We start from the raw sequence: 18,638 nt of genomic DNA on the forward strand, positions 1-18,638 counted from the left end.
GAGGAGTGTGCCTTAGGCAAATGTATTATCTTGTCTTTTTTTTTTTAATGTTGATATTTATTTGTTTTAATTGGAGGATAATCACAATATTATGATTCTTTTGCCATACGTCAGACTGAATCGGCCATAGGTATACACATGTCCCTTCCCTCCCGGTTGTCCCAGAGCACCAGCTTTGGGTGCCTTGCTTCATGCATTGAACTCACGCTGGTTATCTGTTTTACATGTGGTAACATACGTTTCAATGCTCTACTCTCAAATCATCCCACCCTCTCCTCCCACTGGGTCCAAAGTCTGTTCTTTACGTCTGTGTCTGTTTTTGCTGCCCTGCACTAGGATCGTCGATACCATCTGTCTAGACTCCATATATATGTGTTAATATACAGTATTTGTCTTTCTCTGACTTACTTCACTCTGTATAATAGTTTTGTCTTTTATTTCTTGTTGTTTGTAGAAAACGTCGTGATGCTGCTTAACATCTTTTGCTGCTTATATGAGGTGGATCATTCTTGATGAGTTTTGAGATATATATGTATATATGTTTATTCTGAAGAGGAGGGTCATTTAAATTAAGCTACTGTTTAAGGCTGCACCTCACTGATCCACACGCAAGCCTATCGGTGTTGATGAGAGATTAGTCATGCTTCTGATGTAATCAGCCTGCCTTGCTTGCTTATCCTCACATATCCTTTGAAGATTTGCCCAATAAAGATGAACTGGAAGGAGACAGTTTAGGACTGTTTTCTACTAAGAAGCTTATACTTAAGATATGATTCTGTTGGCACGGTTTTAGAGATCATATGTGTTGAGGCAAAGGACTAAAATATACTCTGCCAAAGTGACAAAGATGTGATGGATTAATTTAAAAGAGTTAATTTTGTTTTGTATTTCATGTTTCTCCAAGAGGATGGGATTCAAGAATAAAAGATGTGCTTACTTTGCCAGCTTTGTAGTGATCGTAACCACAATGAAAAAGCAGTCATATCTAACACATCCGGCATGCTGCCTCTCTGCCAGGCAGTGATGAGTGCTTTGCCTCCAGTCTTTCTTCTGTTTTCACAGCAGTGTTAGGAGGAGGTATACTCTTCTTGAAGTTATAGACGTAAAAGCTGAGGTTTCAAAACTAGAGGGTGTGTGCAAGATGAGCCAGTAAATAGAGTGTGAGCCTGGGTCTTCTGACACTGAGGCTGTTCTCGGACTGGAATGCTGGGCTGGTCTACCGAGTTCAAGGTGGACCTCTTTGCAGTTCACATTCTTATTTATAGAGGCTGACCTCCTCCATTTCACAGAGCAAATCTTTACTTCTATGAACTCCCAGTTTTTCTACTTTCTAACTAGCGTGTCTGTTTCCCAGATAGATATTCCGTAAAAATCTATTATGGATTCTCTAACCTTTTAAAACACTTGGTTTTACTCCTTGCATACCTAAAAGTTGTATTCCTGTCAGCAAACTGAATGACACATTTATAAAAAAAAATCCCTTGGAGGACATGGAGATGTTGAATGATCCAGGGCAGTGCTGCGGCTTGTGGACAGGATATTCACATGTTTTATTTTCCTGCTAACAATTTAAACTGTATTGATGTGCAGTTCTGCGTGGGGGCCCCCTCACTGGAAGCTACAGGTTGCGGCAGTTTCACCTTCACTGGGGGTCCGCTGATGATCACGGCTCTGAACACGTGGTGGATGGCGTGAGATACGCTGCAGAGGTGAGTCAGCAGCCATGGATCCGTGGCTCAGAGCTTTTCTCTTTTCATTTGACTCTATTTCGTACTGGACTAGAGTTAACTTACAGCTACCGTCAGGTATGCAGCGAAGCGGCTCACTCCTGCATGTGCATGCATCTGTTCTTTTTCAGGTTCTTTGCCCGGGGGGTTATTGCACAGAATTGAGCAGAGTTCCTTGTGCTATACAGTAGGTCCTTATCATTGGTAAAATTTTCCTGGCGTGCGGGAGTACAGTTGTTTCCGGTGGTTCCGTTATACATTCTCATGGAGTTTGTCTGTGTGGTGGGATTTAAGGGACGCGTGACACAGCTCTCCTTACACCGGATTGGTTTATCTCAGTGGCTGAAGTTGCTTTATTCTGTCAGTGTGAGAGTTTATCAACACGAGAGCCACAAACTCGCCCCTTCTGAGCCTCAAAGCTTAGGGCTGTGTGCCTGTTTTAGAAATGAATAAACTGCAGACAGATTAAGTGGAAGGAAGGGAAAGAAACATTTGTTTCAGGCCCAACTGTGTACACACATGTAAAGTCCATATTATAGAGTTAATTGTAAATGGAAAAACTCCTTTAGGGACAAAAGGTAAAGTCACAAACTCGCCTGAACTCTACCTTACCTCTACAACCCCAAGTATTAAAATGGAGTCTCTGTTAATTCTTCAAGTGCTTGGTAAAGTAGAACAGGATGAAGTGTTCATTGACTTGTTTTTTTCCATTGGGGAGTTACTTCTTTTCCTTATACCTGATATTCATTAATTATATTCTGCTTTTTCTAATCCTCTGGTTAAAGGATAAAGCATAATATTCTTCAAGTTTTAATATAGTTAAATATTGCTAACACCTAGTTTTACCATGAGACAAAAGTGAATCATTGTATGATCCAACCAAAGCTGCTTAAGTGAAAGTATATAATGTGTCTTGTGAGTCATCTCAGCAAGACAGAGCAACGTTACCAGGCAGGCTCATTTTTCCTTCATTTTTCTCTTAATTACTGAGTTGTGGAGTTGAGGTAAGCTCTCCTAGCCCTGCTGATGAGAGACAGTCAGATTCAGACTTCTTTCCAGTTTTCTTTTTCCATCAGCATGTACAGCGGCTCTCTGAGACCATCAGTCAAAACGTCCTTTTTGCCTACTAAAGCACTTTTGTTTGAGGCTGAGTGCTTAGGGCATGTGACCTGCCCTGTCCCTGGGCTGGAGGAATAAGATCTACGTCTAAAGTGGACCCGAAAAAATGCCAGGAATGTGGAAAGTGGGACTCCTGAATCTGTATGGTGTCTCAGTTTATATCACCTACTGAATACTTTTCGTGTTTGCTTCCTAGAGTTTTGTGTTCTAAATTTGACATCTTGTTCTAAGTCTCAGAGCTTTGTGGGGATTGAGAGCTGGCTTTGGGTCACTGTCTTGTAATTTTCCGAAGTCACTTAGGCAAGTCGGTCGCCTTGCTTTGTGGTTACGCCTTCTAGCCTCCTTGAAAGCACATCCGAGAGAGGCAGACTGTGAGCTCGCTAAGGGCCCTGAGATCCTGAAATTCGCCAGCGGCTGAGTCCTGACGTGTAGAGCGGGGCCATCTTTTGAGCTTTTCCTTCTCGCCGAGGCTAAGGCTTTGACTGGAATTTCGTGCTGTTGTGCGTGTGTGTTCCAGGCTGTGGATTTCTTCTGCGGGCGCACGCGCTCATTCTGCGTTCCTTTGGATCCCGGCGTGTCCGCGGTCGGGCCGCTCCCCCGTGCTCCTCGGGAAGGGCGCTGGGGACTGAGGCGGGGAGGTCAGGGAGCACGTCCTCGCGGGGGAGGCCTCTCACCGCGGCCTGAAGGAGCAGCAGCGAGCCAGGCCCGCGGAGGGGGAGCTGCAGAGCCTCGCGCGCGAGCCCGCGGGCCGGGCCGGGTCTCAGCTGTCATCACACCTTTGAGGAGCAGCGTGGCCAGTGCGGTTGGAGCACGAAGAACAAACCCGGGGTGTCAGGGGTGAGGTCGGGGAGGCCGGAGGGGCCTGGTCGCACGCAGGTGAACCGTGCACGGATCGCAAGTGCTCAGTGCAGCGGGAAGCTGCTGGCTGTCTTTGAATCAAGAAGTGATCATCTTTGAGACTCAATGGCCAGAAGCCACTTGGAGGAGATCAAGGGAGATCTTTCGAGTAACTGGGAATAGCCGGTGCAAAGGCTCTCAGGCAAAAGATGAGGATGGCATGTGCAAGAAGAGAGACCTTGGCTTCCAGGATTGGAGCTAATGAGAGAAGTTTTAAGTCGTGTCCTGGGGAGGCTGCAGGGACCACTCCGCATCAGGCTCTGGGGGGTTGACGAGCAGTTTGCAGCTTTTCTCTGTGTAGCAGGACCGATCGGTGCAATGGCATATTCTGGTTTATATTCTATGAAGTCTACCTGTCTGCTGTGTGGCAGAAAGCCTGGGCACGCGTGGAGAAAGCAGGAGACAGACTGGAAGGCTGTTGACTCGCGCGCCGCGGGACGGTGCAGCGGAGGAGAGTTACACAGGCGCGGGGTCTGTTTGGGAGGTAAGACCCCTGCGGCCTGTCCAGGAGAAGGCCGTCAAGAGTGAAGGAAAGGAAAAGAGGACTCGAGCCAAAAGACCAGCGTGAGCAGCCGTGAGGATGGTTGTGCTTTTTGCTGAAACGGGCAAGTTCAGGGAGGAGCAGGCTGCAGACAGGAGTTAACTGCTGGGATGTGCTCATTTGGAGATGCCTCGTGCTTAACTTCCCAGGTGGCTCAATGGTAAAGAATCCACCTGCCAATGCAGGAGACATCAGAGACTTGGGTTTGATCCCTGGGTGGGGAAGATCCCCCAGAGAAGGAAATAGCAACCCACTCCAGGATTCTTGCTGGAAAGTCCCATGGACAGAGGAGCCTGGCGGGCCACAGTCCATGGACTCATAAAGAGTTGGACATGATTTAGCAGCTAAACAGTGACAGCACAGACTTTTCTAGGCTCAAGTTCAAGTCGGGTACTGGGTACAAACCTGAGTCTAACGAGGGGGTTAGAGCTGCCACGGAGGCGTTTGGGAGCCATTTGCATTTGGTCTCAGTTCAGAATTATCCCTTTCTGCTTGGCTATACAAGTGATTCCAAAGAGTTTCCTTAGTTTGTCCGGCGACTTTTGTACCTAACTTCACGATTATCATCAAGTTGTATCCTCTTAAAAAGTAAAAATGTGAAGAAAAAAATGAAAGGGTAAACCATTTAAAGTTGTAAGTGAAAGTCGCTCAGTCGGTTCCGACTCTTTGCGACCCCATGGACTATACAGTCCATGGAATTCTCCAGGCCAGAATACTGGAGTGGGTGGCCCTTCCCTTCTCCAGGGGATCTTCCCAACCCAGGGATCGAACCCAGGCAGATTCTTTGCTAGCTGAGTCACAAGGGAAGCCTTTTAAGGCTGTAACCTATATAAAAAGTTTAATTTGGAGTCTAATCTCATGATTTGTGACATTACAGAGATTAAAATAATCTAAATCACGAAAGACTTTATCTCGAGTTGCATATCTATTAATAAAAAAAGTAGGCTAATAGTCCATTGGGTATTTAGAAATTTATCTGATTACAATTTATACCAAATATATGATAAGCATATTAACTATAGTTAATAAAATTATGATTTCAACATTAATGGGGACTTTCAGCATAAGGAGCTCATTTTATGTATCAGTAGTATGCAATTTAAAAACACTAAAGTTGAATAATGCTGTTATTTAGAAACTGCTTTTCAATAGGAAAGAATCTTATTTCCATTTATGCATTGGCTGTGATGACTTTTTGTCATTCAGTTCAAATAGATGTGGCTGTCATTGTTCGGAAATGTGCGTCTGTTACTTGTTTGAGGTTTAGTTCATATATGAATGCTAATAAAAGTTGTGTCAGTTCCCCTTAGGTGACACTTCCAGTTAAGCAAGGTGTGTGGGAGCGAGAAGGACGCGTTTAAAAGAACAAAAGATTTTTCTTGCTTTAGTTTCCCATAGTATTTCAAATACTTGTTGCTTTTTGGCCAGTGGAAAGCTAGGTGGATTTCCAGCTCCTCAGTGGCACGTTCCTCTTCTAGTCCTTTGGGGTTGTGAGCCTCAAGAGGGCATTTCGCGTCTGTCTGTCTCTGCTCTCATCTCTTACTAAGCAAACTGCTCTGTTGCCTTGGAGCCGTTTCAGACAGCTTCAGCATCCCTACCTGCCCCTCCCTCACTGTGGGGAGGATGAATTTTGTTTCATCATCCAAGGTTTTCAGGTGCTTTGCGCTTCCCCGACTACCTCAAATCATCGTGGAGCACGGCACCACAAGAATCCGCGCGTGTATTTTCTGTCTGGATATTCCAGTCTTCCTTGATTGTTTCTGGATGGTGCACTACTTTAAAGTTTTATAGTTCACAGCTTGGGAGAATTCTTATTTATCTCGCAGTCCTCCCATATTAGTTGCCTGTGAGATGGGAAGTTATGTTTAAAGGAGTGGATAAAACCATTCCCTTGAGGGCACTAAATCCTCGCTGTGACAGCTGGAAGGGTCATCTGTGCAAGAAGCCCTTCACAGGCACTCCCTCCCTGAGCACCAGAAGGGCTCCTGTGACGGAGGTCTTACCTGAAGCCCGTCCTTCGGGGAGGGGCCCTGCTGAGCAGGGCCAAGCCAGGTGGGCGCCTCGCGGCCCCCCGGCTTCTGCCTCGGTTTGTCCTTCCCTTAGCCAGGAACGAAGACCCTCCAGGAAGGGTTTTCGGCCTCGCTGTCACTCCACAACCCTTCACACGTGTCTGTGAGTTGGGGATTCTGCATTGTGCCCCACAGTAGGACACGGAGCACACCTCTGGCGTTTGCAGTCAGCCGCTAGGGCGGTGGAGCTGTGAAGAGGGTGAGGCCTGTCATCTAGAGCGCCAGGCCCTCCACCTCCTTGTCTCCCCGATTTTCCTTTCCCCCTCGCCAGTGGCAGCAGCTGCCTCTCATTTTCTTCCTGAGATGCCTCTATTTGCCACACCCTGGGGCCTCGTCTTCCTGTTAAACTTCCTCTCAGCAAAGAATTTGAACATTCATAGAAGGTAGAATATATGTAACTATTGCTAAAAACAATTATTCTTAAGGTGAATTTGCATTTTCAAGGTATAAATAGTCTTAACCTTTTAAGACTTTAAACTCTTCAAGGACACCTGGGCACTGCCCTTGGCAGCAGGACTGTGCCCGATTACGTTCTGCAGGGGGTTGACGTCCCCACCCATCCGTGAGCGTGAGCTTGTGTGCTGGACTCAGCCGCTGCGGGGGTCTGATGGAAGGCTGCACAACTGCGGTTCCATCTGTGGACGTGGGTGTTTTGAACTGTGGTGCTGGAGAAGACTCTTGAGAGTCCCTTGGGTTGCAAGGAGATCCAACCAGTCCATCCTAAAGGAGATCAATCCTGGGTGTTCATTGGAAGGACTGATGCTGAAGCTGGAACTTCAATACTTTGGCCACCTGCTGCAAAGAACTGACTCATTAGAAAGACCCTGATGCTGGGAAAGATTGAGGGAAGGAGAAGAGGACGACAGAAGATGCGATGGTTGGATGGCATCACCGACTCGATGGACATGAGTTTGAGTGAACTCTGGGAGCTGGTTATGGACAGGGAGGCCTGGTGTGCTGTGATTCGTGGGGGAGCCCCAAGTCTCTTGGAAGCAGTGGTTGGAGAATTTTTTGGGCTAGAGAGGCTTGGCAGGATGCGCCAGAACCTTCTATGATGTAGAGCTCAGCATAGGACACCACAGACCAGCTAAGTGACAGGTCCTTCCCTTGTGTAGTTTTCAGACCAAAGTAAATCGGAATCTGTCCAAGGTTCTTGTGATGAATACATTGTACACATACGTGCATAGGACAGGGAGAGATATATAAAAGTTTTATTTGCATTTATGTTTTTAAAGTGTTTAAAAAATAATGTTTGAATTATGTCGTGTTCCTCCCTTTCAGCTCCACGTTGTTCACTGGAATTCAGACAAATACCCCAGCTTTGTTGAGGCAGCTCATGAGCCAGATGGACTAGCTGTCTTGGGAATATTTTTACAGGTGAAAATCCATTGATTTCATTTTGAATAACTAGTCAGTCATGTTGGATAAAGAGTTTCATTGTGGAGTAGACAGTCTACCACTTTTTATTCAGTAATAGTAAGCTTGTTCTAGGCTTCCTGTTTTCCTTTTGAAGTGAATATTCACATTTTATATGTTAGTTTATGGTCCATCTAAGGGCCCTGAACTACCCCAGGAGGGTTGTCTTATGATTCATCTTATTGTCCATGGATCAGTTTTATGTGAAGAGCAAATGTAGCTGTGGTAACAATAATATCAGAAGTATTACCTAATAGCAGAAGTGTTACCCTGGTACCTTGAGAAGAAAATCTTTATGATATGCTCTTCCTGATTGCTCAATATCTGGAGATACAGGTTAGGGTAAAGTTCAAGTTCCTGATTCTTGAAGCACTAGTTTGACCACCAGTTCGTTATGGTTTATTATCTCAAATGTACTGACCGATTTTAAAGATTTTGTTGTGTTTTCCTTTGTCTGGTATTCATTTGAGGTTACACAAGTGTCAGCATCCTGATACCTATGCAAGGGCTGGGCAGCTCAGCCCCCACCGCACCAGATTCTTTAGGGTGTGCGCTTTCGTGATGCCAGCGGCTCTGCGTGTGGTGTAACTCGTTGCACGGGGGCTGGGGGAAGCTGTGGGCAGCGTGGAGACAGCGTGCATGGCAGCAGCTCCTTCTTTGGGTCCCCAGGTCTGGTGGTGGCCGTGAGGTCCAAGTGGGTAAAGGCATTATACTTGAACCCTGAATGACTTAAAACCTTCAGATAATTCAGGACACCCCAAACAAAGGAAAATAAGTACATATATATTTTCTGAAGGCTTCTCCTCATGATGACATAGTCTGTTGATTCAGAACCTCAAGTCATTTTAAGCAGAAAGTGGGAGATGTTTTCCTCTAATATTTGATGTCACCAAGAATCAGGGTCTGAAAGTCGCAGCTAGTTAAACAGTGCAGGTGTTATGGAGGAGTTTCCTAAGCAAAGTTTCTCTCGAGAGAACCTGTACCCTAAACGTTCATAAAGCTGAAAGAATATGAAGCCATTATTTCCAGCTTTGGAATCAAAGGTATAGTTCAGCCAAGGAGCCCTGTAATATGATCTTGTTGTTTAGATTTTTCTGGTGTGATACAGCTGGCAGGTGAAAGAGAGCCTCATTATAGAACAATCACTGCTTGTTCTGAGCTGACTTAGGGTTTAAAAAAAAATAGTGACTGAAATGGAGTGAGTCAGACAGTAACCATTTCTTCTGCAATTTCATGGTTTCAGATTGGTGAACATAATCCCCAACTGCAAAAGATTACTGACATTTTGGATTCCATTAAAGAAAAGGTAAAATTAATTACCGTTTACCAGTGACTAATATGTTCCCTGTTTTCTCCTGAATTCTCTTATCTTCTGTTAGACTTTGACGTAGCATATGCTGCTGGCTTGGAAGCGGGTTTGGAACATCCTTGACCAATAGAACGGAAGTAACATTGCCACTTATCTCTTGAAAATTATGAAGGGATCTTAAATTAAAACGATAATGTAAATTATTAAAATTTGCATTACATTTTACTTAAATTATCTAAAATTTCTAAAATTATTGAAAACAAATAATGTCAGGCCACTTATATTAAAAAGAAATCGAGTGTTGCTTAAATAAATCTCGGTGAGACGTTACTTCATCTTCAGTTTTTAGAGTAAGGCAGATAGTTTTTTTAAAGACCTAACAGCAGATACTGAATCGTTCCATGAATTCCAGAATTCCAGTGAAATAGCATTTCAAGGATATTTATTTTTTTGAGGTCTGTGTAAAGCTTTCCCATTGTCACTTATGAGAATTCTCTTTTCCTTCTCAGGGTAAACAAACTCGGTTCACGAATTTCGACCCGGTGTGTCTGCTCCCTCCATGCCGGGATTATTGGACGTATCCTGGCTCTCTAACGGTCCCACCTCTTCTGGAGAGCGTCACTTGGATCATTTTAAAGCAGCCCATAAACATCAGCTCTCAACAGGTACGTCGCTTCCTCCGTGCTGACCCCGATTCTCTAGAGGAGACTGGGCTGAATCTTGTGTGTGTGTGTGTTTGTGTTTCAAACCCTGCCCTTCGTTTCTGCTGTTATGAAGCCTGTGTTTTCCCTTCATTAGTCTGACGGGCGGTTGAACCCGGTGAGGTTTCTCTCCCTTTCTTATTTGACCTTCTATGATTAGATTATTTCTTTCCCATTTCCTAGAAATATAATGTGCAGACAGGGATGGATGGATGTGACATTCCCCCTTTAAGGGTTCTGCTCTTTCTTCTCTTGTGTGGTCCGAGGTGTTAAAGGTCTGGGATACAAAAGGGAAAATCAGGAGCGAGTCTTCCTTCAAAGGGCGATATTCTCCTTTTTGACCTCGGTGCCTGGACCTGCTCCTCCTGCAGATTTCACGTTCAGAAAGGGAACAGTGAGAATAGCCATGGGCCCAGCACTCTTCACTTGCTAGATTGAGGAAATCCGTCTGATCTTCTGGCTTTTGTTGACAAAGCTACTGTGAAGCTGGCTGAGGGGCTTTAAAGCATTTGCTAAGAAGCTGTGGGTGCTTTTCTTGGGAACACATTTCCTCTCTTGTTCTTCTGATAAGGCTCCCGTGGTCGGTGGGCCCAACAGTCTGCAGGTTCAGTGTGTCTTTGATGCCCAGAGACTCCAGATAGAGCTGTGATCCCCCACGGTGGTGGTTTAGTCACTAAGTTGTGTCCGACTCTTTGCTACCCCATGGACTGTAGCCCACAGGGCTCCTTTGTCCTGGGGTTCTCCAGGCAAGAATATTGGAGTGGGTTGACATGCCCTCCTCCAGGGGATCTTCCTGACCCAGGGGTCAAATCTGCATCTTCTGGGGAAGCCCACCATGGGACTGACCAATCTGCTGGGATGCTGTTTGCCTAATGGGTTTGGTTTTGTTATTGTTTTCTTTTTCGAATTATATGCTGCAAAATCTTGGCAAGAACAGTCTGGTAATGTTTACAGCTAATAATTAGAGGGCAGACACACTGAAATCATAATCAGAGAAAACTAGTTGATCTGATCATATGGACCATAGCCCTGTCTAACTCAATGAAACTAAGCCATGCCGTGTGGGGCCACCCAAGACGGACGGGTCATGGTGGAGAGGTCTGACAGAATGTGGTCCACTGGAGAAGGGAATGGCAAACCACTTCAGTATACTTGCCTTGCGAACCCCATGAACAGTATCAAAGGGCAAAATGATAGGATACTGAATGAGGAATTCCCCAGGTCGGTAGGTGCCCAGTATGCTACTGGAGCTCAGTGGAGAAGTAACTCTAGAAGGAATGAAGGGATGGAGCAAAAGCAAAACCAATACCCAGTTGTGGATGTGACTGGTGATAGAAGCAAGGTCTGGTGCTGTAAAGAGCAATATTGCATAGGAACCTGGAATGTTAGGTCCATGAATCAAGGCAAATTGGAAGTGGTCAAACAGGAGATGACAAGAGTGAACGTAGACATTCTAGGAATCAGTGAGTTAAAATGGACTGGAATGGGTGAATTTAACTCAGATGACCATTATATCTACTACTGTGGGCCGGAATCCCTTAGAAGAAATGGAGTAGCCATCATGGTCAACAAAAGAGTCTGAAATGCAGTACTTGGATGCAATCTTAAAAATGACAGAATGATTTCTGTTCGTTTCCAAGGCAAACCATTCAATATTACAGTAATCCAAGTCTATGCCCCAGCCAGTAATGCTGAAGAAGCCGAAGTTGAACAGTTCTATGAAGACCTACAAGACCTTTTAGAACTAACCAAAAAAAGATGTCCTTTTCATTATAGGGGACTGGAATGCAAAAGTAGGAAGTCAAGAAACACCTGGAGTTACAGGCAAATTTGGCCTTGGAGCACGAAATGAAGCAGGGCAAAGGCTAATAGAGTTTTGCCAAGAGAATGCACTGGTCTTAGCAAACACCCTCTTCCAACAACACAAGAGAAGACTCTACACATGGTCATCACCAGATAGTCAACACCGAAATCAGACTGATTATATTCTTTGCAGCCAAAGATGGAGAAGCTCTATACAGTTAGCAAAAACAAGACCAGGAGCTGACTGTGACTCAGATCATGAACCCCTTATTGCCAAATTTAGACTTAAATTGAAAAAAGTAGGGCAAACCACTAGACCATTCAGATATGACCTAAATAAAATCCCTTATGATTGTACAGTGGAAGTAAGAAATAGATTTAAGGGACTAGATCTGATTGATAGAGTGCCTCATGAACTCTGGATGGAGGTTCGTGACATTGTACATGAGACAGGGACCAAGACCATCCCCATGGAAAAGAAATGCAACAAAGCAAAATGGCTGTCTGAGGAGGCCTTACAAACAGCTGTGAAAAGAAGAGAAGCGAAAAGCAAAGGAGAAAAGGAAAGATATAAACATCTGAATGCAGAGTTCCAAAGAATAGCAAGGAGAGATAAGAAAGCCTTCCTCAGCGATCAATGCAAAGAAACAGAGGAAAACAGATTAGGAAAAACAAGATCTTTTCAAGAAAATTAGAGATATCAAGGGAACATTTCATGCAAAGATGGGCTCAATAAAGGACAGAAATGGTATAGACTTAACAGAAGCTGAAGATATTAAGAAGAGGTGGCAAGAATACACAGAAGAACTATACAAAAATGATCTTCACGACGAAGATAATCACGATGGTGTGATCACTCACCTGGAGCCAGACATCTTGGAATGGGAAGTCAAGTGGGCCTTAGAAAGCATCACTACGAACAAAGCTAGTGGAGGTGATGGAATTCCAATTGAGCTATTTCACATCCTGAAAGATGATGCTGTGAAAGTGCTGCACTCAATATGCCAGCAAATTTGGAAAACTCAGCGGTGGCCACAGGACTGGAAAAGGTCAGTCTTCATTCAAATTCCAAAGAAAGGCAATGCCAAAGAATGCTCAAACTACCTCACAATTTCACTCATCTCACACACTAGTAAAGTCATGCTCAAAATTCTCCAAGCTAGGCTTCAGCAATATGTGAACCATGAACTTCCAGATGTTCAAGCAGGTTTTAGAAAAGGCAAATTGCCAACATCTGCTGGATCATGGAGAAAGCAAGAGAGTTCCAGAAAAACATCTATTTCTGCTTCATTGACTATGCCAAAGCTTTTGACTGTGTGGATCACAATAAACTGTGGAATATTCTGAAAGAGATGGGAATACCAGACCACCTGACCTGCCTCTTGAGAAACCTGTATGCAGGTCAGGAAGCAGCAGTTAGAACAGGACATGGAACAACAGACTGGTTCCAAATAGGAAAAGGAGTATGTCAAGGTTGTATATTGTCACCTTGCTTATTTAACTTATATGCAGAGTACATCATGAGGAATGCTGGGCTGGAAGAAGCACAAGCTGGAATCAAGATTGTCGGGAGAAATATCAATAACCTCAGATATGCAGATGACACCACCGTTATGGCAGAAAGTGAAGAGGAATTCAAAAGCCTCTTGATGAAAGTGAAAGAGGAGAGTGAAAAGGTTGGCTTGAAGCTGAACATTCAGAAAACAAAGATCATGGCATCTGGTCCCATCACTTCATGGGAAATAGATGGGGAAACAGTGGAAACAGTGTCAGACTTTAATTTTTTGGGCTCCAAAATCACTGCAGATGCTGATTGCAGCCATGAAATTAAAAGATGCTTACTCCTTGGAAGGAAAGTTATGACCAACCTAGATAGCTTATTAAAAAACAGAGACATTACTTTGCCAACCAAGGTCCGTCTAGTCAAGGCTATGGTTTTTCCCGTGGTCATGTATGGATGTGAGAGTTGGACTGTGAAGAAAGCTGATCGCTGAAGAATTGATGCTTTTGAATTGTGGTGCTGGAGAAGACTCTTGAGAGTCCCTTGGACTGCAAGGAGATCCAACCAGTCCATTCTAAAGGAGATCGATCCTGGGTGTTCATTGAAAGGACTGATGCTAAAGCTGAAGCTCCAATACTTTGGCCACCTCATGCGACGAGTTGACTCACTGGATAAGAGTCTGATGGTAGGAGGGATTGGGGATGGGAGGAGAAGGGGACGACAGAGAATGAGATGGTTGGATGGCATCACCGACTCAATGGACATGAGTTTGAGTGAATTCCGGGAGTTGGTGATGGGCAGGGAGGCCTGGCGTGCTGTGATTCATGGGGTCACAAAGAGTCGGACACGACTGAGCGACTGAACTGAACTGAATTGAACTGAACCTAATGTACTCCTGTTCTGGGCTGGCCCACACACCTAACTGTTTACATCTTTCCCTTAATCAAAAACTAGAGTTGATTCACCTTTACAAAGGTCATATCAAGTAACGTTTCCCCTTGTGGTGTTGAATCATCCAACTTCTGTTGACCTTGTGTTTAGGATGAAAGCCAGATAATAATCCGGCTCATACTTATTAAAACATTTTATAAAATCTGGGTAGATAGCCAGAGCTTGACTGACATGGAAATTCCTGTGGATTTTTTCCATCATAAATAAGGTGAGTTGCATCATGAGAAAAATGACCTCTCATGGATTCAGCGACTTTGTTAAAGCTGTTCATCTTTCTCCTCTTCATGCACTAAATGGTTTGCTTTTGCTTTCCTTTATTAAATTTGAACAGGTTAATAGTAAGGGTTAGTAAGGTAGTAGTAATAAGGAATCATGTTTTTTCTCACATTTTAAGAATTACTTTATCTATTAAAACCAGTTGGAAAATATATATTTTTAATCCACCTCTGATTTGGAAGAGAAAATGTAAAAATTTTATTTAGGCATATACAATACATACATTTAACCTAATCAAAAATGACACCCTGCAAGTGTAGGAATGACTGCCTAGATGTGAATTCACGATTGTATCTCACTTTCATCATTAACATTAATTATTAATGGAGTTTTTATGCTGTTTATAAAATAATAGCTGTATTTTAGAACTTTAGTGTGAGCGATAATTCATTTTGAGTTTCCATTTATTAATGTGGTTTTTTATGCCGTTGGAGTTTATAAAATGACAGCTGTATTTTAGAGCTTTAGTGTGAGTGATAATTCATTCTGAGACATTCACTTAAATCTGCTGTTGTAGGAACACTGTCAGGCATTTTCAGTCAAATTGAAATGATTATTTGAGTAGTAAACACAATTATGATTATAAGAGCTTAGTAATCCACATTATTGTGGTGATTTTAAGATTAAAGAATGAGGTAAAAGATATTTTAAAAGTCCAGTCCCATTAACCATGAGAAAAACATCAGGCAGTGCCCAGTTCTCAAAATATCTGGTCAATAATCCTCAAAACTGTCAAGGTAATCAAAAACATAAAAAATTGTCATAATCATGAAATACTCAAGCAGACAAGACAACAAGTATGAATTTATTTTCTGTTAGGATCCTGGATCAGGAAATGATTTTAGGTAAAAACAGAAGAAATCTAAATAAAGGGTGGACTTCAGTTAATAATATTAGTATTGGTTCACTAACTTAAAAATGTACCATACTAATGCAGAATGTTAATAACAGGGGGCACTTCTGTGTGCATCCTTTACGAGAGAAAGAAAACAAAACAAACAGGGGAAACTGAATTGTGGGATATACAAGAATTATTCTAATTTTGCAGTAATTCTGTAAATCTAAAACTGTTCTAAAATAAAAAGCAGATTTTAAAGTATTCCAACATATGAGAGGGTTGATAAGATTATTTAGTTGCTTAGCTCTTTTGTATAAAGTAAAATGAAGGTCCTTTTTGTGTACACCACTGACTTGAGAGTTACTTTACAAAAGGTAATTTTTAATATCAATTTTAGCAGTCCTTGAAAGTGAAGTTGCTCAGTCGTGTCCGACTCTTTGCAATCCCATGGACTGTAGTCTACCAGGCTCCTCAGTCCATGGAATTTTCCAGGCAAGAGTACTGGAGTGGGTTGCCATTTAGAATAATCTGGAAAATATTGTTTTTATTTCATTTCCAGTTCCACCATATAATGTCACTAGTTGTGAAGATTAAATCCTCTTTTTAGTAAGTTGGTGCCGGTTTTTTCAAGGTTTTTTTCCTGCTTCTATTTCTTGCCAAGTCACTGGTTGACCTAAAGGGCAAATCAGATGGTTTCTATTTCCTTTTTTTTGATTCAAGTCCATTTTTCTCCCTAGAGTCATTTACTGAAATGCTTGATTTAAGTGCCAGGTCAGTCAAAAGATACACTGTTTTTGATACTTTTGATAACAGATCTGTCATCCTTTGGAAGGCTGACGTCTCTTGCTAAGTGGTTTATCCCAGATTATCTAAATTGGCTTCCTCATCTGCTGAAATTTGATGTGCAGAATTTAGTTCTGAGCTCCTTTTTTTGAAAAAAAATTATCTTTGTTGTTTATTATGATATTTGCATACAATAAGATCCATAAATTTTAGTATGCAGGTGATGATTTTGATTATTGCAACAACTGCTACTGCAGTCAGAGTATGAACAGACCCCTGTGCTGAAACAGTTTGCCTGTGCACGTTCTTCCCACCCATGCCCCAGGCAACCGCTGACATGTCACAGGAGTTTTGTCTTTTTTAGAATTTTATTAAAATGGAATCATATGGTACACAGAGGTAAAGAATCCACATGCCAATGCAGGAGATGCGGATTCCATCCCTAGGTCAGGAAGATCCTCTGTGGAAGGAAGTGACAACCCACTCCAGTATTCTTGTCTGGAACATCCCATGGACAGAGGGGCCTGGTGGGCTACAGTCCGTAGGGTCACAAAGAGGGACGTGACTGAGAGACTCAGCACACACACACATACACGGACTTTTGTGTTGGACTTCATTTCACATAATATTTTTAAGATATATTGATTTCCTCTTTGTTATTGAGTAATATTTATGGGCCTTCCAGGTGGCGATCATGGTAAAGAACCCGCTTGCCAAAGCAGGTTAGATGTAAGAAATGCGGGTTCAGTCCCTGGGTCGGGAAGATCCCCTGGAGGAGGGAATAGCTACACCTTCCAGTATTCTCACCTGGAGAATCCCATGGACAGAGGAGCCTCATAGGCTGCAGTCCGTGGGGTCTCAGAGTCAGATACGACTGAAGCAACTTAGCACCCATGCATGCAATGTTTATGGTATGGATACGGCATTCCTTTTTAATCTGTTCACTAACTGATTAGCCATTGGGTTGCTTCCAGTTTGGGACCGTTATAAATAGCACCTACCCATGTTTAGCTGCTGGGATAATCGGCATGCTCTCTGTGTGGACACACATTGTCGCTTCCTATGGCGACACCTAGCACTGGGCTGCTGGTCACCTCCACTTTCATGATGGACTGTCGTGTTGTTTCCTAACGTGACTTCCGTCTGCCATTTGCACCAGCAATGCAAAAGGTTTCTAGTGTTTCTACATCCTTGCTAACACTCGGTTTTGTAAGTAATTTTATCTTTTAGCCATTCTGGTGGGTATGTATGGTGTGTGTGATTTTTAATTTACTTTTATCTGATGACTAATGATGTTGAGCAATTTTTCATATAATTATTGATTATGCTATCTTCTTTTGTGAAATATTTGTTCAAATAATGTGTCCATTTTAAAATTGGACTGTTTGTCTTCTCATTGTGGAGTTGCAAAGGTTTTTTTATACAATCTGCATAAAAGCCCTGTTTTTAACATATGCTTTACAAAGCTTGTCTTTTTTGCCCCCACCATGTCTTTTGAAGAGCCAAAGTTAAAGAAAACGTCTTAATCTTGATGAAGGTCATTTTATCAAAATACCTTTTATAGTGTGTGCTTTGGTGTCCTGTTTAAGAAACCTTTGCCTAGCTATATGCCACAAAATATTTTTCCTACTTTAAGTAACAGTTTTAGCTCTTACATTGAAGTCTTGTATTATTTATGAGTCAATTTTTTGTGTGTGCTGGGCTCCATTCTCTTTCCTTTCCTTCTGATATTCTTTCTTACATTGCAGTGTAGTTTGCTCACAATATTGCATCAGTTTCAGGTGTACGATGTAATCATTTAATATTTTCGTTTGTACTCCGTGTGAAGTTGCTGTGACATGTTGACCACATTCCCCGCGCTGTACCTTATGTCTTTATTCTATGCTGCCTGATGGTCTGTACCTCTGATCACCTTCACCAGTATCACCTCTGCCCCACCCTTCTACCTTCCATAACCGCTAGCTTCTTCTCTGTATCTGTAAACTTGTTTCTGTTTTCTCATATTCATTCATTTGTTTTGTAGATACAAATATGAGTGTAAACATACAATATTTGTCTCCAGGTCTGTTCCTGTTGCTGTAAATGGCATTTTCATTTTTAATGACCAAGTAATATACTATGGTGTATGTGTGTGTATACATATATATGTACCATATATAATACACCCCACACCTTTATCCATTCATCTCTTGATGGACCTATAGTTTGCTTAATTATGCATACATTTGACTTGTTCAAAACAGATCCCCCAAGGCTCTATTAGTTTCAAATATTTTGTTAATTTCTGCTCTTCACAATGGATGCCGGGCTGGGTGAAGCACAAGCTGGAATCAAGATTGCCGGGAGAAATATCAATAACCTCAGATATGCAGATGACACCACCCTTATGGCAGAAAGTGAAGAGGAACTAAAGAACCTCTGATGAAAGTGAAAGAGGAGAGTGAGAAAGTTGGTTTGAAGCTCAACATCCAGAAAACTAAGATCATGGCATCTGGTCCCATCACTTCATGGCAAATAGATGGAGAAACAATGGAAACAGTGTCAGACTTTATTTTTTTGGGCTCCAAAATCACTGCAAATGGTGACTGCAGCCATGAAATGAAAAGACCCTTACTCCTTGGAAGAAAAGCTATAACCCACCTAAATAGCATATTAAAAAGCAGAGACATCACTTTGCCAACAAAGATCTGTCTAGTTAAAGCTATGG

At 42.8% G+C, this 18,638-nt stretch overlaps 1 protein-coding gene across 2 annotated transcripts in view; it reads left to right on the top strand.

Annotated features, from left to right (window-relative positions):
• Positions 1–18,638, top strand: part of CA13 (carbonic anhydrase 13) — a 43,182-nt gene that overhangs the window by 14,108 nt on the left and 10,436 nt on the right. For both annotated transcript variants that reach the window (XM_055431822.2, XM_055431821.2), the window contains exons 3-6: positions 1,591–1,709; positions 7,635–7,730; positions 9,013–9,075; positions 9,588–9,743. In XM_055431822.2, the coding sequence (XP_055287797.2) occupies positions 1,591–1,709; positions 7,635–7,730; positions 9,013–9,075; positions 9,588–9,743 (434 nt within the window). The remainder of the gene's footprint in view (positions 1–1,590; positions 1,710–7,634; positions 7,731–9,012; positions 9,076–9,587; positions 9,744–18,638) is intronic.

This window comes from Moschus berezovskii, chromosome 16 (assembly GCF_049115385.1).
Source record: "Moschus berezovskii isolate FMDL1 chromosome 16, NW_MosBer_1.0, whole genome shotgun sequence".
Taxonomy (NCBI): Eukaryota; Metazoa; Chordata; class Mammalia; order Artiodactyla; family Moschidae; genus Moschus; species Moschus berezovskii.